Genomic DNA, 22,856 nt, shown 5'->3' on the forward strand with positions numbered 1-22,856 from the left:
ATGTGGGGAAAAACATCCCTTTTGAAGGAGCATTACCAGGGGTAAGTAATTTGTTTGTCTACATGATGGATAATTCCTGCACCTACCTACCGCTGCATTGACCGTTGCCTGCCTGGCTACGTGGCCCTAAACCTCAACAAGAAATGACCTTCGATATTGTGAATGGAGGATAGCACAGGGGCAACGTGGTGGTCTTGGAAGCAAGACCACGTGGAGCAACAGAGGTTCCAATCACAGATCTGTGCTTAGAAACCGAACTGGTATTAAGCGCGCTGTAAAAAAAATATATATATTCAAATGGGCAGAGGCTTTCCCACTCTTGATTGCGGCTGTCAGTGCACACTCTCCTGTTAATATCAGGGAGCCTGCATCTCTGCGCTGATTGCAGGAGAGACCACAACGAAGAAACCATAGAACTAGTCTGGCACATTCTCCTTGCTATGCTGAATGTTCCCGCCACAGATTGCCAAAGGCATGCATAATATGTTAACCAACACAACACAACCAACTTCCAGAAGCTATGAGTACTACTTATTTTTTGAGGAACAGCTGTTCTCAGGAAGTGAGGTGTTGAGAGGGACTGAAGCAGTATTCGAGACTTGAGAGGAAAGCTGCTAAAAAGAGTTTAGTGCTATTGCTAACCATCAGTATAGATGTCTTTTTTGGAAGTGTTTTGAAGTTGGTTGTTTTACTTGGAAAGTGGCTGCTGAAGTGGTTAGGAAAAAGTTAATGCATAATGGTCGCCTCTGGTCTTTAAAATAGAATTTGTAAATGTAAGGATTCCTTAATTATGGACAGTGAATCCACATGGTTGTCCAGCACCTGTAAATGTACTTGAGCACGTTTCCTAGCGTTCTCCTGAACTTGGTGTGCGTGCAGCAATTACATCACAAATTTGCCTACATGGATTTTTTCTCGCACTGGTTTAAGATCCAATTTGGAGACTGGCTTGTGTGGATTGAGTTTTAGGAAATGTGTTTTGGGCTAAGCCTTAATATCCTTTAGGCAAACCTTCAGAATTTTAGCGTTGCTGGTGGTATCAGTCAGATATAGCAGTTTGCTCTGAAAGGACTTGTTGCAGTCACCTAAATCATGCACCATCTAATAACCAAGTAACTATTTATTGTGCATTTGTAAGGCACTTATAGATCAAGTAAATTGTGTTTCAAAGCGCCCCTTGCATGCATAGAATGAGAAGAATGGATCGTTGCAGGGATCACTCTAGCTTACTTATTGGGAATTGCATGGGGAAGGACTAGAGTGTTAACTGAACAGCTGGTGGTTTATGAATACCATGCATTTTCGACCTGATCCACAATTTCAAACGACTGAATGATTTGTGATCTGGGATATTCTAGAATTTGAATAGATTAGCAGCTACTGCTGTTTTGATGGTTTTGTTTGTACTACGATTTTTTTGTATGACTGCACAAACCCCAACTAATTATAAGGTCTTAAGTGAACATAGCCGTTTTTCGAACTACTGATTTTGGTGGATTTGCTTAATTGTGATTTCAAATCAAGCTTTTATTTTTTCCATGCTCTTTTTATTTTTTTTACACAATGGATGTCGAATTTAAAGGATTACAGGAATGTTTTATAGTTGTAAATCGAAAGTTGTTGTTCTGTGTTACAGATCTTTGTTTTGTTTATCTTGAGTATTTCAAGTACTAATATACTGCGTCAATCTGTGGTACATATTTCCTTCTATCCACCAAAGTGTTAAACTAAATCTGCTATTTCAGTGTTCCATAGTTTCTGCAATCCTCTTCATCATGTTTATCCTTTCTCCCCCAGGCTGCTGACCTGAGCAAACCAATAGACAAGCGGATTTACAAAGGAACGCAACCTACTTGTCATGACTTCAACCATCTAACCGCCACAGCAGAAAGCGTCTCACTGTTAGTTGGCTTTTCGGCAGGCCAAGTCCAACTCATAGACCCTATTAAAAAAGAAACTAGCAAACTATTTAATGAGGAAGTAAGTAACTGGTGGTATTGGTATGCATGCGCAATGCATTATACGGGAACAGTGTTCTGTATCAGTCAACATGCAATTGAAGTACTATGCATCATGTTAATCAACCAGGTCTTTTTTACCAGATCTATTGTTAGTTAAAAGTTACTTTGATTACTGAGTTTGCATGCAAGGCGTGCCCCCATGTATGTGATAGGTTATTTATAATGCGCTCAATACCCACAGGTTTCTAAGCGCGGACCTGGATATCGAACCTGTGTTGCTCCGCCTCATCTAGCTTCCAAGGCGAGAACGTTGCCTCTGAGCTATCCTCCCAAGACACGTTCTTTTCGCTTTATTCATGTTAGTCACTAATAACATCACGCTATATACTACAGCATTTTAGAGAAAATGTTTTACATTATATGTATTGCTCATCCAATGACTGTGCCTGGGCACATAGTATAAACTGAAAAAAATGGATGAAATTGCATTTGCACCCGCGAGCGAGTATGGGCGGTGTTAGCCAGTATTCACCCATGTTTCATTCCTACTCCTTCTCCATGAATATTGTTGTATTTCCCCACTGCCTCCAACTACTCTTCAGCTTTTGTGCCCTGAATCCCACCCCTACACCTTTCTTTAATCACTGCCCCTCTGTCGTTGCTCACTCCCATGCGGGTCCTACTTCCCCTGGGCTCCCTTCATTATTTTCCATGGTGGCCATATTTGTCCATAGGTAATTCTTGCATGCGCGCCAGTCACAACGCTGATTTACCCCTACAATAAAAATGTCACTCTGGGAAAAGTCATAAGGAAAAATGTTTTTTTTTTTTTCTGAGGTAGTTTACATCCGCTTTGTAACATGCGTGTTTTGTTTCCTTAGGGCAGAGATCTACACTTTTGGTAATGTAACGATTATCAAAGACCTTTATTTCTGCTCTGATAAACGTATTGTAGTGTTTAAAGAAATAACTAGCAAAGCAATTTTATTTTGAGGCCTACGAAGTTAACTACATTTTTGTGCTGACTTTGTTTTATAGGCCACAGTTGAAGTAATCTCTTCCCCCAGGTGGTGTTGGAGTAAGGCCCAGAACCTATGTCATGACACTTTTAGAAATGGGCGAAGAGCAAGACTTTTGTCTTAAAGCAGGGCAGGACTCTGTATTTCTAAATAGGAGCAACTTTTCTTAATTCTACAGCTTACACATTTGATCCTTTGTTCTCCAAAAGGGGGAAAGTGTCAACATTCAAGGATAAAATGCATAGCCTCTGCTTGTGTTAAGGGAGTATCTCATCATTTGTGACATACTTCCTGATATTCTTAATGTTTGCACCAATTTTGTCGCAGCCACATAATCGAAAATATATCTTTTGAAACTATTTACTCCTACGTCCCATCCCCTTTCCTCCATACATGTGAGGAGTTGCCGCAGAGAGGGTACTGGAACTCTGAGGAAAAGCGTCTTTGGACTAGGTGTATAATAGTCACTGCAGTGAGTAACTTTTCCTTTATCCTAGGTCACCAACTCTTCACTTTCTTTGTTGACCGATTTATCTGCATGTTTGTAGTGGGTTAAGTGTCCAAATTGGCATATTTGTTTTGTGCTGTAGTCGAGAGGGGCTATTGTTTCAGGGGTAGCATTTGTTTGCTGTTCTGAAAGCATACTTCAGTTACATTGAAAAGTCATTATTTTCCAGGGGTTTGTTAGTGGAATATGGTGAACTACCGATCACTCTAGCCATAGTCACATTGTTTTATATTGATCTTCAAATCTATTGAAGTTGTATCTCCACATTTTCATTTTATTTAAAAACTTTACCATAATGGCTGGGAGTGAAGTGAATTCCCAGATGCGCTTTTTTGGACATTTAGATTTTTAAACCATGAAAACAAATACATTTCTTTTTTTTTCAAACATATTTTTTTTTATAGATTTCTCTACATAAAAAAAGAACCATAGTGTCTGGCTTGAAGAGAAACCACTGGAGCTTTATGTCGATACAATGGGCCTCATTACAAATCGCCCAGTATGGAAACAACGGTGGCGGTAAAACCGCCGCCACCGTTGTTTCCATGCCGGGCGATCACAACTCATGCAGGCGGGAGGTGATGTTCACGCCAGGTCCGACCTTGCGGGTTTAACACCGCCCGCCTGCAGGCAGACGAGGAAACACCGGCAGCATTACGAGATGCTGCCGGTGTTTCCATGATCCCCATTCCCATTGGGTCCAATAGGACTCAATGTGAATGGGGATTAGCACCATTCCGCCTCCGTGATTCCCGGAAAACCGGGGTTGTAATGCCCCAGTAATTCCGGGAATCACAGAGGCGGAATGGTTATAAGAGTCCGGCGGTAACCAGGCGGTTTTACCGGCACGGTTACCGCCGGACTCGTAATGAGGCCCCATATGTATGTACAAGTAATGGGAATCTGTTTGCCACTACCCAGTCAGCTTAGTTCTGGCTGCCAATGTTGGCACTTTTAAGGTGCTAAACAATACATTAGTGACATCACTACACTAGTGGCATCTCCCACCCATCTATCCATCACATAGGGAGGATTAGACGATCGCACATCACCCTTTCTAATAACACATTCAAGTAACGAGAGAAATATTTCCAGAAGCAAAAATCGTCTCCCAACCGCAGAAGGAGCATACTATTCTTCCATTCATATACTGTATAACCTAGCCAATATCTGGCTCCGAACAGCAGTAGAGGTGCTTCAACATCATGTAATTGTGGAAATATCAGGCTCCAAAGCACAGACTGGACGCTCTGTTGACCTGTTCATTTACCATATTGGTAAGAGGATCAGAACAGTAGAAGGGGGTGCTCCATTCACCATCCACATACTATATGCACCAGTTTGTGACTTGCTTCATATGACACATTTCCAATTGTACTTCCTACCAACTGAACATATTTCAAAATCATGCATCCTAAACCAGGGTGCAAAACGTGTACTGCCCACTAGCCATTGGCTAGAGATATTGGCCTCTTGGCGAGTAAGAAATGGTATATTGTCTGTTTTTATATAATTGAGGTGGCTAGTGACTTTTTTATGGCTGGCTAGTAGCTTACAACCTGAATGTATGCCCCTGAACTAAACCACTGAAATGACTTCACCAAACATAGCAGCATGTTATCTTCTGTCAAAATCCTGTTGCATTGATCACCAAACCTGTAAACCCTATTAAATATTAAGCAATTAAAGCTAGTTTACTAAATGACATGCCTAATTAATATTCCCAATAATGTACTAATTCTTCTTGGTGCATACCTTATGAAGACTAACCAAATATCAGCCATAGATGTCCATGTTCCTGTTGAATATATTTTGGGGTTGTATCTATTATTTCGTGGTACTTGGTGGTATTTTATAATTCTTGGTAATATATTGTGCAAACTCTGAGGTATTTTTATAGTGATGAGACTAATTTCAGAATATTGCCTAATTGTTTTTTTACCAGGGTCACTAACAACAAGCAACATACTAGACTTGATACACTCTGGATGAATGGTTCATGCCCCCTTGAGGTGCCATATGTACAATACCACACTTTGCCTTTTTGGTTGAGTTTCAACAATTGTAAAGCCTGCAATTGAAATACTGCACATTCATTCAAAATCTCTAGCTGAACAGCTCACGGCAGCTGTTTTATTTTGAGATCTCTTGCCACACGTCTGTCTTTATGCATGTCAAATAAAAGGACTAATAAATATAATAAGACTAAAAGTTACTTTGAAATCTGTTTTTTTAATTGTGCAATAGAAATATGCAAGTTATGCAAAATAACAGTTCTGCTCACATTGTTTTTCACAGTGCAAATACATTTCAATAGCTTCCAGTGTTCTGTGTCCAGTCTTCTCAACGGTCCTTGGCAACGTGGAACATGGCAAGAGAAATACACTTTAAAGAAAAGAGCCTACCCGATCACGCCTGCTGGCGGTCGTGGCTGAGGGCAGACAGGTTACCTATAACGTATTGAAGAACACTCTGGACTCTGCTGAGATAGTAAACTGCTTCACACTGTGTATCTCTTGGCAAGAGAGATTTACCCTTCATGCCTAGAGCACACACCATAGCATTCATTTGCAAACGTTCCTCTTGGTTCCATTTGCAAAGCAGCTATCTGGAGTTCTGTGCACACCTTTCTCCAGCATGGGGTCTGGCATGGATTCACATGCTCATGAATATTCCCTGTCGTCAGGTCCGCTCCGACATATTGCTGCAAAACGCAGTCCTTCTCCACGTGCGTCTTGTCCTCATGTAGGCAGTAAAGGCAAAGGGAGTGTTCGTCCTCCTTAAAGACATTCTGAAGCTGGCATCCAGGGCAGACCCTGAACAGCTTTCAGGGCGTCGAGCTTCCCTTCTCCTGGGCCATGTCCGAGATGGGCCTGAGAAACTTCTGGAGTCCCCGTTAATCGGATGAAGAGACGGTGGAGCTTGAGGCTCTTTTGATCGAAAAAGGAGAAATTTTTCTGAGAAAAAACGTGAAAAAAGCACTAACGCTCGAGAGCAATAGCACGAGGATCCCAACACTGCTGCCAGAGGCGGGGCTTAGGTAGAGGGCAGTCATTGGCTGTGGTCAGTATGACGCAGAGATCAGTGATTGGTTACTACTACGAAAGACAGATCAGAAACGAAACTGATACTGATTTTTTTCTTTACCGAGGATTCCCAGCCTGACGACGGGGAATATTCATGAGCATGTGAATCCATGCCAGACCCATGCTGGAGAACAACAGTTACAGGTAAGTAACTTGTTCCTTACACAACATTACTGCCTAGATGCACACTCTCGGTCTGACTCGCAGGTTGGACAAGCAGTGCCAAAGACATCTCTTTGGTACTGTTCCTTCACACATCCCACCACCATCTCTGGGTACTGCTCGCTAGTCTGTGCACAGCATGTGATTCTAAGCAGATTCACAAGCCTCAGAAGACCTACATTACTCACCTTAATAGCGTTTCTGATTATTGTATCTGCTTAGATTCACATGCGCCCACCCTTCCCTCGTGGAGTAGAAGGAACATAGACCTCTTATACCTTCTCTCTTCTGTACTCGCTCACGCTGACTATAAGGCTCCCTCATGGCAGAAACAACACAACCAGAGGGACCGCTAAGCGTGGGGGATTTTGGGTAAACTACACGTTAGGGATAGTGTTAGTCACACCCATGTCGACGTCCCCTTTTGATCTTCGAAAGAAAGATGCAATACTCAGCGATTTCCTCTAGATGTCAGACTATATGCATAGCATGTGAATCCTAAGCAGATACAATAATCAGAAATGCTATTACGGTGAGTAATGCATGTCATTTACTGTACATAAACTCGTCATCTTCCATCAAAATATTAAAATCTCCTTTGTTTCTTTTATGAAACATGGTTGCAAAGAAAAAACGCTGTTTACATTAGACATTTTGCTGGTAAAAAACGTACGCTTTGTTACTTTAAACATTCTGAGGATAGAAAGCTATGCACAATTCATTGCATTTAAACATGCCCGGGCCACATTTTGAAACTGGTGAATGTCATCGGCATTAATTGAAACTGATCAATCAGTCAGATGTTTGGCCATGACTAGTTCTCACGGTGGAAAATGTTGTTGTGAGCAGTTCGGGCTTGTGGCTTTTCTGTTCTTGAAAAGTTGAATGCTCTCTATTGGATGTGTTCAGCTGGATGTCATCTGGATGCTCTTCACCCAGCAGTTCTCTGAACAAGCCTTGAAGATAGGAGGGTAAGTCTGGTGATATCCTCTGCATTCTTCTGTTTTGCCTCCGTTTTTTTTTATAATGCCTTGGTATGGTGTTCTAAATCCTTCTGTTTGGATTCCACTTCTAGCCCTCAATCTCCCCGTTTATTGAATTTTTCACAGAACTCGTTTCAGCCTTCTCCATCCTTTCTTTCTAATTCTGAAGCAGGTAGAATATGCTATTGTTCAATCCGCTTTTTCTTTGGAAAATGTCCCAGTTTATTTATTGCAGCGTTTTCAGATCATCCTTGGTTGCAGGAGAACTTCTCTAGAAAAGTAATCTGTTGCCAAGGAGCACTATCCTTGTATGCATCCTTGGTGGGGTGGAGATTATCTTTTACGGAGAAGTATTTCCTCTCTTTAGTTTTGGGAGGCCCCCTTTGTACCTCTAGACAGACCAAATAAGCTTACATGTGCACAACTGTCATTAATGTAGGTCTGCTTGATGGAAGAAAAGAGACCGAAGCAGAGGTTCTGAGACTGCGTATGTCTAGGACCAAATAAAGAGGGAGCCCCTATGGCGAGTCAGGAAACACCTCAAGGGTTATCTGTGATACTGGTAGATGTCTGAATTTTGTGGCTGATGCAGAACAACCACAGTTTTATAAACGTTTGCACTTAGTGCCCCAATTTTTGACAGTGGGCATCCTGCATCTGAACATCTGGATGATTATTTGAAAGCTCCCACAAGTTCCTCTGAAATCACTGCAGTTTGACAAGCTGCATCCCCTGTAACTGGCGTCGTCCAAGTCATCCTATTATTTTTTGCCTATGCACCTATTCAAACATCTAAAAGTTACAATCAATAAAATGACACCAAATGCCACAAAAACAAATTTGGTATATATTGTGAATAATGTGTAATTGCCCTGTGTTTTCTTTAATGCTTCCCAAACAGTCAATGTTTCTGTGCCCATGTCAGCCTCACCCTATAAGGATACAAATAAAATAACAGTTAATCAAAGTTGAGATCTTAATCTCGCCTGGTTTAAAATAGGCATATAAAGAGAGGTATGAAATCAAAACACTTCAGAATTTTCTACTGAAAATATTTTGACAGTTACTTTTAAATGTTGTACATGTGCTCCCTGTGTTTCCACAAGCTCCACTCTATGAGTAGTAGACATATTGTAAATTGCAATGCATGAGTAAAGTTTCTAATATTTCTGAATCTGCTTAGAATCAATCACATGCTGTGCATATAGTTCGACATTAGTGGTAATCGCAAAAGGATCGAAAAGGGACATCGTCATGTGCGTGACTATAAGACTATCCCAAACATGACATGTAGTAACCAAAATCCTTCATGCTTCGAGGTCCCACCAGATTGATTCTTTACACCTATCTAGTTGGTCGCACAAATATTGCTTGTTTTGGTCACGCTTAGGCTACTTGGCGTCTCATCCTGCCTTGCCGATCGATGATCCTTACTTCTACCGACGACTCAGTGGCTGATTTTCACGTGCCTTTGGCCCTCCAGCCCAGCCTCACAGGGGACCTGTGGGGCCCTGTTATTACTGACTTTCTTTCAAAAATGCCTTTTCTTTGTTCCTCCTTCTCTTTTCTCAGTCCGGCTGCCGTATCTCTCTGCTGTGGAGTGAACACTTTTTAAATTCTGCCCGTCTTGCAACAACAAATTTCCCTAGAGGGAGATTGATTGCCAGTGCAATCTTTTTCGGCCCAAAACCTTAAGACGGGCGCACGTAGCGGTGGGCGGCCTACACCCTGCAGTCCGAGAGTCCCTCTCCCTCACCACCAACCGTCGCCTCCAACGAGGAGTCTGTCGGCGGCCGCAGCTCCAAATCAGAGGCCGTTGACTTACAGTGGACCCCTTGCATTCCTGTCCCCAGCACAGACCAGCATGCTACCAGCAGTGTGATGGGGATGTCACACCCCGCTGACAAGGGCACACACGCAACACCTGCCCCTAAGCACCCAACCGCTACGCTTTCCTCGACTGATCCGCCAAGAAAGCTGCCGACGCCCATGGGCCAGTCAAACTTCGGCAGGCCTCTCTGAATCTTGTGGTTCAACGCCCTCTGCGTACCTGCCATTGCGGCCTGCCCACAGTGATGTCCTCTGTTTCAGCAGGTGCTCATGCTACATCCCCAGCCATTGATGCAGTATTGTCGAAAGACGCGCCGAAGCAGCACCATTCGACAAACACTCTCGAAGCTTCGGGAGAAGCTTTCTGCAGCCAGTTTACACTGCACTGACACCAAAGAGGCCTTGTCTTTACCTGAAGCTATTCTCCCACTTCTTCTGTCTAGGGCCCTGCGCATGACCCTGCTCCAACTGTCCAGCTCTTTCCTCCTACTGATGATTCAGGCTCCTCTCTGTGGTCTAGATATACATTTGAGGCATGCCTGGACAAAATGGCAGAGTTTATCAATTTTTCAGGCCAGTTTGATGACCTTCTCAAACACCATAGGCCTGGTGATTCCTGTCCTGTCCCTCACAAGTCCCAGAGACTACTTTCACCAGGGGCACATTTTGCTTCCTTGGAGGAGCACCGCCCACAGGATCCCTAGGTGGATGTATTTCTAGATGACCAGGACATCTATTCTGTTCCCGGCCCAAGTTACCCCACTCTGGACCCTGCCCCTTGACCCAGACTGAGACCCTCCCCCCCCCCCCAAAAAAACTCAGTAAAGAAACGTCTATCTCTCCTCTGCTGACACCCTTGCTAACTAAGGCGATCAACCCTCGATTGCAGAAGATGTTCCCCCTAGCACCTTCAGACCCTCTGTATTTCAGGGGTCAGGCCGTTCCAGATTCCCTAGTCATCGTAGTGCTATTCACCTTGTCAGTCTCCTCCAGTTTTTTAAAATCCTTGTCTGGAAGCTCTGCTGCCTTCTGTTCCCGTATTGCCAACACCACCAAGCCCCTCAGGAACTATACTGATGTACCATGGGGACTCGTTCAAGACCGCCTTCAGAGTGTCCCGGAACCAACCCGCACCCAACTCCTAGCCGTGGTCGTACAACAGGTCACGCAGAATATCATTAAAAATCTCCTAGACTGCTGAGACATCAGGACGCGTCCTTGTGCAAGGGACTCTTCTAAAACGCCACTCTTGGTTAATAAACCCAGTATTTAAGCTTGAAACCCAGGCTTCTCTCATCAATAAACCGGTGGAGGATGCTGGCCTTTTCAGAAAGGTGGTTGATGAGGCTTTGGAGACCGCTAAGAAGGAGCACAAGACCGTAAAATCACTTAATCAGATCTCGGCCAAACGCCTTGTAAAGCGGGGGGCATTTAATAACCGCCGGTCCTTTCATGTGCAGTCTTTCTTCCGCTCCCCACGGGGACAATGCGGTTTTGGGGGCCGGGGTGGGGGTGGGATACCTGGTCTTCCGGTCAGGGTACCTCCAGTGATTTTCAGTATTCACGACGAGGGACGGATAGAGGAAGGAACTCTGCTTCCACAGTCGCCATAGCCTCAACCAATAAATGATTTGGCAGTACAGGCCCCTTTCCATGTTTCCTCGGTTGGCAGAAGTCTAACATTTTTTACCCACGCATGGGAGGGGATCACTTCAGAGCAGTGGGTATTCAAGACCATCGCCCACAGGTACTGCATCAAATTCCTCCAGCCCCCACGCTATTATCCACCCTGGAGCAGACTGTCACCAGAGCATCTGCAAATCCTGCTGGAAGAGGTCCTGGTCCATCTAGAAAGGGAGCCATCAAAGTTGTTCCTCATCTCCAGGTAAACAAGGTTATTTATTCAATACCCAAAAGGATCTAGCCATGCACCCTGTTTTAGATCTGCATCCTGCGAACAAATATGTCCAGCCTCAGATGTTCAGGTAGAGGACTCTTCAGGAAGGAATCCCACTGTTACAACAGGAGGATTTCATGGCCACATTGGACATGAAAGATGCATACTTTCGTATTTCAATGTTGCCAGAGTACAGAAAGTACCTCAGTTTCAAGATGGAGGACCCTCCGTATCAGTTCAAGGCACTCCCTTTCGGCATTGCCTCTCACCAAAGGTTGTTTACAAAGGTACTAGCGGTAGCTCACCTGTGAAGGCAATCCATCCCAGTGTATCCTTACCTCGACGACTGGCTCATAACCGGAGATTCATACTGAACATGTCTGGGGAGTACCCGGAGGACGGTAGATGTCCTCTTTTTCAATCTAGGGTTCTCGATCAATGAAAAAAATCAAGTCTGGTCCCTAGCCAAGTCACACAGTTTCTGGTGGCCATGATTCGGACAGACGACCGCCTCGTCTTCCCCTCCCTTTCTCTGTAGATAGTCGCTGAGTAACCGTACGCAAAGCCATGCGGTTGCTGGGAAGGATGGCATCCTGCGTCTTCCTAATTCCACACTCATGCCAGTGGTTTCAGGCCAGTGGGACGATCTGGTGGTGGTCTCGACGGCCCTTTTTCAGTCTCTGCAGTGGTGTTCTAAGGAGAATCTTCTGCACGGGAAACCCTTTACAACCCCTGCAGTAGAGGCCACTCTCACCACTGACGCATCTCTGTTGAGGTGGGGTGTGCCCCTCCTTTAACAGACGGTGCACAGCTTGTGGTAACAGAAGTAGCTTCCAATCGTATCAACCGGTGGGAACTCCAAAGTTCAAAGCACTTAGTACACCTACAAGGGAATATAGTTCTGGTCATTGTAGACAGTACCACAGCCATGTGCTATCTGAACAAACAGGGGGGCACTCACTCTCTAGGGCTATCCAAACCGTCCCAGAACCTTTGGAAGTGGGCACTCAAACACATCTTCCTACTATCACAACATGTTCCAGGGGAACACAATCTTCTGGCAGACCTGCTCAGCAGAGACTTGCACCTACCCATAGAGCACGAGTGGCACTTGCAAGAGCTCATAAGAATGTCAGTCTCCCCTTCCAGGTAACTGCCCTGCCCATACGACATGCTGTTGCAAGACCTAGGGAAGACACTGGACCCGTGCCCCCAAACACTCAACTTAGCAGTTTGGCTCCTGAAGTCTCCAGCTACCTCAAAGATGTGTAGGGGCTTACATTTAGAAGCACTAAACCTAACACCAGGCATCGTCAATAGGTGGAAACATGTCATTTGGTGCAACTCTAAAAACATCCTATTGACTTCACCTGAAGATATCTAACGCCACACCTATTAGACTCAGGACTTGTTTTCAACTCTTTAAAGGTCCACCTTGCTGCCCTCTCTGCGTATATCACATCTCGGAGCAAGGTTTCATGGTGGAAGATTCCTGTAATTAAAGCATTCATGGAAGGGTTAAAGAGACTACCCTCCCCCCAACCCCCCTGTCCCTCCCCTCCTGTTTCAAACCTAACTCCCTGATTGGACTTGAATGTTGTTTTCACAAGACTAATGGGACCTCCTTTTGAGCCAATGCATAAGGATAGCCTTAAGGCCCTCTCCTATAAGACTGCCTTCTCGGTGGCAATTACTTGTATAAGGAGGGTTGGTGAACTGCAGGCTCACTCAGTTCAGGACCCATTTGTGACTATTCACAAAGATGAGGTGGTTTTGCGCGCACACACTCGTTTCGTGCCTAAATTTATCTGGAAGTTCCATGTGAACCAATCATTCGAATTTTCTACTTTCTTTCAGAACCCCACTAACTCGGCTGAAAGAAGCCTCCATACACTAGATGTTAGGTCGTATACTCACTTGAAAAGACTAAACCTGAGAAAGACGAACCAATTCTTTGTTTCTGTGGCAGCTGGTAGAGAAGGGGATCCTGTTTCTAAATCGGCTGTTAAAAATGGATCGGTAAATGCATCACACAGTGTTACTCTCTTGCCAAGAGAGACTTACCCTTTACACCTAGATCTCACTCTACTCTGGGCACAGGGGCTACCACTGCATTCATTGTACATGTTCTTCTAGATTCTATTTGCAAAGCAGCCACTTGGAGTTCTGTCCGTACATTCACCCAACACTACTGCTTAGACACACACTCTGATTCTCAGGTAGGACAAGCAGTGATTTTTGCTACTGTCCCTTCATACATCACACCACCATCTCTTGGTACTGCTCACTAGTCTATGCAGATTCACACAAGCATCAGAAGACTTCATTACTTACCGTAATCGTATTTGTTATTTGTGGACATTTGGATGGCGCCTTTATAGCAGAAAGTATTTCCAGGTGACACAAGACAAAAAAGGAAGGTGGGTTGGTGGGGGGGGGGGACACTAGGCCTTTTGACATTCAGATCGTGCAAGTGCAGTAAATGCGTGCATAGGGGGGAGGAGGCCACAGGGTTGAGGCAGGGTAAGTGCTAGGGGAGCCCATTTAGGACAGGTGCGCCAGGAGGCAGATGTAAGGGTAACATGCGAGGAACGGGGTGGACCATACTCGGTAGGCTGGCCAGGGAGAGGTGGCCGAAGAAAAGTGCTGGTAGTGGGGTACTGCGGAAGATTGGTAGGAGGATGACCTGGACTCTGTAGGACTCAGACGGGACCAGGCAGCCAGTCATTGCAGCAGGGGGACATTAGCAGGGGAGGGGGAGAGGGGAGGAGAAGAGGAAAGCCTTGAGGAGTTTCTGGAATGGCGATTCGGCTCAAGTCGGAGAGGGAGGCTCCTGCCGAGGAAAGAGATCTGCCACCCCTCTTGCCTTTTTTGGCCTTTCCCCCTCTCTTCTTTTTCTTTCCCCAGTCTCCTGCTCACCACGACCTGCTGTTTCCTCGCAGACCCTCCACCTGCCCTCTTGTCATTGATTGGCCCGGGCCGTGCTGTTGGCCACTATTCTAAAGTGTCCGAGGGCAGCATATGCCCAGGCAGGCAGCCAGCTGTGGGGGTAGGAAATGTGCTGAATTCAGATGGATTTTGGGGGGGGTAGGCACTGTGTTTACACTCCGATGTACTGATGTGGCGGGAAATGTGTTGCACTTGGATGTATTGTCAGAGTAATGTCATACCTAGATTGATTCTATGTCAAGACCGGAGGCTCACATTATGCTTCTTTCTTTTAATTGTACACATTAAGAAAGCTCACCAGCAAGGTATTTTTATGCGCTTTCATGTCCAACAAACTCATTTCAAAGGTGCACTAATAATACATAAAAAAACAGAACATTCTATAGTCCATAACACTTCCAAAGACAATCAAACTTCATATCCCATGATTCTCTTAAAGGTCATGCAGTGTCCATATGCATGTGATACTAGTCCTCCAATAGGCATACAGGAACTCCCATAAACGGTCCTGAACAAGAAGTAACTTCCTCTTTCTTTGCTGCTCACAGCAAGAGATAAGTGATTTCTTATTCAGAACTCTTTATTCATTTGTGCTATTGAACTTCATTATTATATGAATATTTATGTATATTTTCAGAACCGTTTGACTGTTGAGTTTTTCCGTGCTAGTTGAGGACGTTATTGTTGTCAGGCGCTTCCTCTTTGTTTACCGACGTCAGCTGCCACCTGCTGGCGTCGGAGTTAATGCGCTGATCAAAATTTTTTTGTTCGCCTTTTCCTTGTGCCTTTTATTTTTCACCGCCGCGGCGTCCGCCATATCTCTGCTTGCCTCCCCGGCCCGGACTAACACGCTCGCGTCTCGGGGAGGACAGCGCGGCTCCAAGTAAGGCGCGACGTGCCCGCGAGCCACCAGGGGAGCTCCTGCTCTCCCTGGTCCTTTTTTCAATGCTCTGGCGCCCGTGCGAGCATTTCTGCCCGAAAAATAGCGGTTAGTGCGAGCGAGAGCGCCGGAGCAGTTATTTGAATACTTTCTCATTAAAAAAGAGAAAAAGAGGTGTATGTATGTGTGTGTGTATATGTATATATATATATATATATATATATATATATATATATATATATTTCTGAGGCTTGTGGAATCTCCTTAGATCACATGCTGTGCATAGGCCGACATCTAGTGGAAGCTGCGGAGTATTAGTTTGTTTTTCGAAACTCGAAAATGGGCGTCGACACAGGGCGTGCCAGTAATACTATCCCTAGTGTGACGTCCGCTGTACCCAAGATCCCTCACGCATCTAGGATCCTCAGATTGTTTTTTTCCGCCATACTGGTCGGAAGCATTTTGCGGAGTCTCCTGGCCTTAGCCATACTTTTGCTAAAAATTTAAAATAATAATCTATTGACATCCTTCCCCACCCCAACGTCGAACTTCGACACTCGACGCCGGCTGGAGAAGAAATCGACCGTCGGCTGCTGCACGACGGATTTGGGCCTCGGAAGGCCGCTGGCCTCGGCCCGGGCCTCGGAAGGCCTCTGGCCTCGGCCCTGCAAGTAGGGAGAGTGGGGGGTTGTACATACTCTACACTCTTGGTATATAGGTACACCTTATACATTTCCTACACTTAACAGCGCGCTGCCTCAAGGTGCGGATGGAGGGTACCCCTTTTCAATTCTGCCCCAAGTGCAATCGCAAATACCCTTGGGTCGACAGGCACGCCACGTGCAATCTCTGCTTGCCGAGGGACCACCCCGAAGCGAACTGCAGAGCGTGTAGTAGGTTTAAACCTAAGACACTTAAGGACCGTTCGACGAAGCGTTGGGCCCACCATACCAGGCAGGCGGCCATGGCAGCGGAGGGCGCCTTCAGCGACGGCGGAGACGCCGTACTTTCGGACGGCGAGGGCATTACGGCGTTGAAAGACAGCCGAGCGCAGGTCCCCGACCTCGGAAGGTCGTCCGGCAGGGCGGCTATGGGGAAGACCCCCGGCGACACAAGCGCTTTACATACTACACACACTAAGTCCAACCGAGACTCGACGACGTCGAGTTCTCGGAAAGATGCACAAACAGAACGGTCCGATTCGGTGTCCTCTGGGCGCTCTCGATCAAGATCGCCGCTTGACTCCAGGCAATCATCCACTCTTGCCAAGAGTGCCTCGCTCCCTAGGCTAACAGAAGTTCGATCGTCGGAAGACGAAGACGACTTCCACCCCCAGGCCGCGCTCCAGGAGTCGGAGCCCGCAGTTAAAACCAGGTAGGCCCCACGCTCGAAGGACAGGGACACCACCCCCGATCCTCGACGCCAGGCAGGCGCCAGACAGGGAAAACATTTTTCCACTCACAGGGAGGGGGAAAACCAACAGAAGAAACAACCTTTGCACTCTTCCACACCTGTGAAACACAAAACACACCACTCCCCCTAAACAGACAGACAAAACCAGGTCTGCTGATATGTCTAAAACCAGCAAAGCTACTCAAGATAAATCCCATAGACTTGCTGAGAGTCATCCCCAGTTCCAGAAAATGGTCCAGTGAAGACATAGATAGGGTCATGTCAAGAATGTCTTCTTTGGCAGATTTTTATGATAAAAATCCAGAACATTTCCTCTCGTATGATCCACAGGGGGCGACACCCTCAGGCTCTACTGATCCTATCCCCGCGAGTAAAAAGCCCCGGTTTGAAACCCCGATGAGGTCAGAACCCTTCGAGGTACAACCATACGCAAGACCATACTCACTGTATCAAGGAGAGGCTTCCTTTTGTGAGGACCAAGAATTTGGTATGATAGAAGAGCAAACTGGGACGGGCTACTATGGGGATGATGAGGACCAGGAAGAGGAAGAGGAGGACCCGGAAACATACAGAGTAGATTCAAACCCAGGCATCATTGTTGGACAAACCGGTGGAAACCGATCCGTTGTTTGGTAAGGCGATCGAAGATGCACTGAAGAATGCCAAGGACGAATACGAAACACTCAAGTCCCTTGGCCAGTTGACCAATAAACCCCCTAACCAGAGAGGGAATAGTAATTTTTGTCGCCCACGCGACCAAAATTCCCAGAGAGGATCTACCTATTCCCAAGGGCAGGGTACACAGTGGAACAACAACCAACAGTCTACCCAGGGTTACAGCAGGGGTAATAGGAGAGGTTGTGGTAAAGGCAGAGGCAGCCCCAACAAGGGAGGCGGCACGCCTCCACCAAAGCAGTGACTCTCAGTTCAGGGTCCCTTCTCACGCAACCCCAGTAGGGGGACACATTTCCAACTTCACCCAGGCTTGGGAAGGGATCACATCAGACAGATGGGTGCTGTCAACAGTATCCACAGGATATTGTATAGAACTACTGCAGCGTCCCCGGAACCATCCTCCACGACAAAGAGTACACTCTTTAGAACATCAGAAGATTCTCCTCGAGGAGATCGCCATTCTGCTAGAAAAGGATGCGATAGAACTCGTCCCGGGACACCAGGTAAACAAGGGTATTTATTCAACTTACTTCCTTGTGCCAAAGAAAGATTTGACAATGCGCCCAGTATTGGACTTCCGGCCTGCCAACAAGTATGTCAAGCCCCAAAAATTTCATATGACCACGCTGCAAGAGATAATCCCCCTCCTAAAAAAGGGGGATTACATGGCAACCTTGGATATGAAAGATGCTTATTTTCATATTTCCATGTTCCCAGCGCACAAAGTATTTGCGCTTCAAGGTGGACAGTCGACACTACCAATTCAAGGTACTGCCCTTCGGGATAGCTTCAGCACCAAGGGTATTCACCAAGGTACTGGTGGTGGCGGCTGCACACCTACGCAGGGAGGCAATCCCTGTGTACCCTTATCTGGACGACTGGCTCATAACGGGGGAAACCCCAGGAATTTGCAGGACAAACATTCAAAGGACTATCGACCTCCTTCACGAGTTAGGCTTTTCAATCAATGAGAAAAAGTCAAGCCTAGTGCCAAGCACCTCAAAACAATTCCTAGGAGCAATCCTAGATACCCAAGAGGGGTTGACCTTTCCTTCAGAAGAAAGAATTAGGAATATACTACTGCAAATTCCGCATTATCAGTCCGGTCAACAAATAACGGTACGCAAAGCAATGCGTTTACTGGGCATGATGGCGTCATGTATTTACCTGGTCCCCCACGCGCGCCTGCGCATGCGTCCCATGCAGGAATGGTTTGCGAAACAGTGGTCTCAGGCAAGTGGTCAGTGGGACAATCTAGTGGTCGTTTCACCAACACTGGTACAAAGCCTTCACTGGTGGACAAGAGAGAATCTCGCACAGGGGAAACCCTTTTACGATCCCGAGGTACAGGCAATAGTCACTACAGATGCATGCCTGACGGGGTGGGGAGCTCACCATCTCCACCACACAGCTCAGGGTCTCTGGTCTCACTCAGTGGCCAAGAACCACATCAACCTGCTAGAGCTTCTGGCAGTATTCGAGCCCCACCTACTAAACCTGTCAGTGCAAATCCGGACGGACAGCACAACAGCCATGTTCTACCTGAACAAGCAAGGAGGGACTCGCTCGCCAAATCTGTCCAAGCTTGCCCAGAAAATCTGGATATGAGCACTCAGACGGAACATCTTCCTGTCATCACAACATGTTCCAGGGGAGCTCAATTCCCTAGCGGATGCTCTGAGCAGAGACTCCCTCCTAGAGGAACGCGAATGGGTTCTACACAGAGAGGTCGTAGAAGATATCTTCTCTCAGTGGGGTTTCCCCATTATAGACCTATTCGCCACAAGCAAAAACAGACAATGCCCAGGATTTGCATCCAGGTTCCCCCAACCAGACTCCCAGGGGAACGCCCTGTGGATGAACTGGTCAGGGATGTTTGCGTACGCTTTTCCACCAACTCCTCTCATCAGGAAAGTGGTGAACAAGATGAACAGAGTCGATGACGCTCGTCCTAGTTGCTCCCATGTGGGCAAGACAACCGTGGTTCCCACACCTACGCAGGATGGCTGTGTGCGAGCCCATCAAACTTCCAGCCTGGTACAACCTTTTGTCCCAGCACCAAGGTCAAACAGTGCACCAGCAACCCAACTCAATGAACCTGGCAGCATGGCTCCTGAGGTCATAGAGTTTGGACATCTCAATTTACCACAGAGGTGTATGGACATCCTAAAGGAATCTAGGAAACCAAACACAAGGCACTGTTACTTTGACAAGTGGAAGAGGTTCGTTATCTGGTGCCAGAGTAGATCAATCAACCCGGTTGATTGCACTCCTTCCACTATTGTTACATACATGCTCTACCTGCTGGATGCAGGATTGGTTTTTAACTCACTGAAAGTACACCTGGCAGCCCTGTCCGCTTACACCACTTCCCATAGCAAGGTTTCGTGGTGGAAAGTACCAGTAGTTGAAGCCTTCATGGAAGGAGTAAAGAGACTTCACCCTCCTATTTCAAACCCACCACCAGGGTGGGACCTTAATGTGGTGCTAGCCAAGCTCATGGGGCCCCCCTTTCGAACCCATGCATAAAAGCAGTCTCAAACACCTGATTTATAAAACGGCCTTCTTAGTAGCTATTACTTCTATAAGAAGGGTCAGTGAAATTCAGGCTCTGTCAGTGCAGGATCCCTTCTTTACTGTCCATAAAGACAAACTGGTTTTACGCACACACCCTAGGTTCTCACCTAAATTTATATCTAAATTCCATGTAAACCAGTCCATCGAGCTTCCGGCTTTCTTCCAGGACCCGCAAAGCTCGGCTGAGGTGAAACTACACACCCTAGATGTGCGTAGGGCGGTCCTCTACTATGTAAATAAGACCAGACCGCTAAGAAAAACAGATCAACTGTTTGTCTCCGTAGCTACAGGCAGAGAGGGGGATCGCGTCTCTAAAGGTGCCATCTCGAAGTGGATTATTAACTGTATCCAGCTGTTACTCACTTTCTGAAAGAACTCTGCCTTTCACGCCAAGAGCCCACTCCACTAGAGGCATTGGGGCCACTCTGGCTTTCATTGCAAATGTACCCCTTGACACCATTTGCAAAGCAGCTACTTGGAGCTCTATTCACACTTTAACTCAGCATTACTGCATTGACACCCATTCCAAGGCAGATACACAAGTGGGACAAGCGGTTCTAAGACACTTATTTGCTCATGACCCTTCTCACATCCCACTTCCTCCTTCTTCAGGTACTGCTCGCTAATCTATGCACAGCATGTGATCTAAGCAGATTCCACAAGCCTCAGAAGGGATACATTACTCACCCTAATCGTATTTCTGATGCTTTTATCTGCTTAGATTCACATGCGACCCACCCTTCCTCCCCTCTGAGAGAAGGCACATGATGGCTTGTAGTCTTACCTTTCTGTCTATCTGCTTGGATTATCTGTACTCACGCTACTCCTCATGCTACCTCATGTCAGAAAAAATACAATCTGAGGATCCTAGACGCGTGAGGGATCTTGGGTACAGTGGACGTCACACTAGGGATAGTATTACTGGCACGCCCTGTGTCGACGCCCATTTTCGAGTTTCGAAAAACAAACTGTAATACTCCGCAGCTTCCACTAGATGTCGGCCTATGCACAGCATGTGAATCTAAGCAGATACAAGCATCAGAAATACGATTACGGTGAGTAATGTATGCCATCTGCTCATAGCAGTCAGTCAAGGACCAGGATCAGACAACAACTGGAGTGAATTGAATGCGCCGGAAAAAAAAAAAGGAATTATTTAACTGATCTGATTCAACTATTCAACAACTGGACTGTGAGAGAAGGCGATCAAGAAGCCCAGGAAAAAAAAGAAGACCAGAGAAGTAAGGTGCTTATAATCATGGCAGCACAATATTCCCCTCAACCAAACCAGGAATGTTTGGAAGGTGAGGAGGATTCATTTTATATTGACGAAGTGGCTATGGAGAAAAGCCTTCAAAAGGTATTGGGATCCGCCGTTGAAAACAGCGTCAAAAAGGCTGTAACAGGCATGCTCCTGCCAATACAGCAGCGCCTAGAGAACATGGAAGAGCACATGCGAGGGGCTTCTCCGACAAGGGGGAAAAAAGACCCAGAAGAGGAAGCACCTTACTCAAGGGGGGTGTAGTCCGGCTCGTAAGAGAAAGAGCTCTCTGACACCCCCCCCTACCCCCGAGCAAATAGATTCCTGCCACTGCTGCCATTTTGACGCCTTCTCCAGGCCGAAACAAGCCTTTATGAGCAGGAAGGTAACCCCTTCCTTTGAAAGACCCTCTATCCCCGAAGAGGAAAACAGGGGTGTTAGACCTTCAAGCCCGGAGGGAGACGGACAGGGCGTAGAAGAGTAACAAAATACAAGAATGTATGGTGATGACTCATCACACACTTCCTCAGAGGAAGATATTGAGATTTGGGGTTCAAAACCCTCAACCTCAGGGATTGCGGCAGCCCGCATCCCCAGAGGAAACACCGGGGAACAACCTTCTACTAAGGGGATGTTCGCCCCCAAAGATTTAATACACCCCAGGCCCACCGACTGGGAACCATCAGCCAGAACAACCGACTATATGTTTAACAAGCTGCATAAGCCCTTTGACAAAGATCAGGGCGAGACTTCAGGCAGAATGGTCACGTCCGGAGATTCCAGACAAAGTGGCATGACGCCAGAACTGGATTAAAAAATTATCACATTCCTGGCGAAACACGTGAAGGATCCTAGGAAAGGAATCGACTGAGCCTGCAAGTCCTGCCAGGACAAGCTAATGGATGTCGCTGGTCCCCTCGCAAAAATGTTAGACCTGGCTGAAGAAGCCTCCAGCTCTTCAGATCCAGTGGACCCAGTCATTCTTTCTGGTTGGGCTCAGAGAGCCATCTGCCTTCTGGGTAATGCGAGCTGCGCTATCTCTACCGAGCACAGGAAGGGTATACTCCTCAAGATAGACTCTAAGTTAACAGAGTTGGCAAACACGGAGTCTGGCGCCGCCGCTTAAGGACTACTCTTTGGCAATCCTTTTATGAAGGAAATGTCCAAGTTTGTAGGCACCTTTACTGCACTAGATAAAGCCCAGGCTTCCATCAAGAAGGTCTTCACATCTAAGATTTTCTCCAGGGCCGGTCGAGGTCGCTCTTCCGGCCGTTATGCCTTGGACAGAAGACCTCAATTTCAGCAACAAAATGCCTGGCAAGAGCGCACCGATACCTTCTTCCCCTCCAGAGGACAAGGCAGAGGTCGCTACTGGAATAGAGGACCTAAGAACGGAGCCCAACAACCCTCAGGTCAGTCTACTAATAACAGCGCCTGTGTCGCTCGTTCCCATTGGGGGGAGGTTAGCACTCTTTACAAGTGCTTGGGAAATGTTGTCAGGAGATGCCTGGGTCAGGGACACAGCGTGCGGTCTGCGTGTAGAATTTCAGACCAGTCCCCGTGCCCCCATAATAATGTCAGAAATAGATCGGAGAGCGCTAGACAGTGAAATTCACAGCCTATATCAGAAGCAGGCAATTTTGCCCCTGCTAGAC

The 22,856-nt window shown here is 46.5% G+C and overlaps 1 protein-coding gene across 6 annotated transcripts in view; it reads left to right on the forward strand.

The window, feature by feature from the left end:
- WDR20 (WD repeat domain 20) overlaps positions 1-22,856 on the forward strand; it is a 408,154-nt gene that overhangs the window by 108,351 nt on the left and 276,947 nt on the right. For all 6 annotated transcript variants that reach the window (XR_011283774.1, XM_069637750.1, XM_069637753.1 and 3 more), the window contains exon 2: positions 1,798-1,980. Coding sequence is in view for 5 of the 6 variants with exons in the window: in XM_069637750.1 (XP_069493851.1) it covers positions 1,798-1,980 (183 nt within the window). In the remaining variant the exon portion in view is untranslated. The remainder of the gene's footprint in view (positions 1-1,797; positions 1,981-22,856) is intronic.

The sequence above is a fragment of the Ambystoma mexicanum genome, chromosome 14 (assembly GCF_040938575.1).
Source record: "Ambystoma mexicanum isolate Mex_15411 chromosome 14, UKY_AmexF1_1, whole genome shotgun sequence".
In the NCBI taxonomy this organism is placed as follows: Eukaryota; Metazoa; Chordata; class Amphibia; order Caudata; family Ambystomatidae; genus Ambystoma; species Ambystoma mexicanum.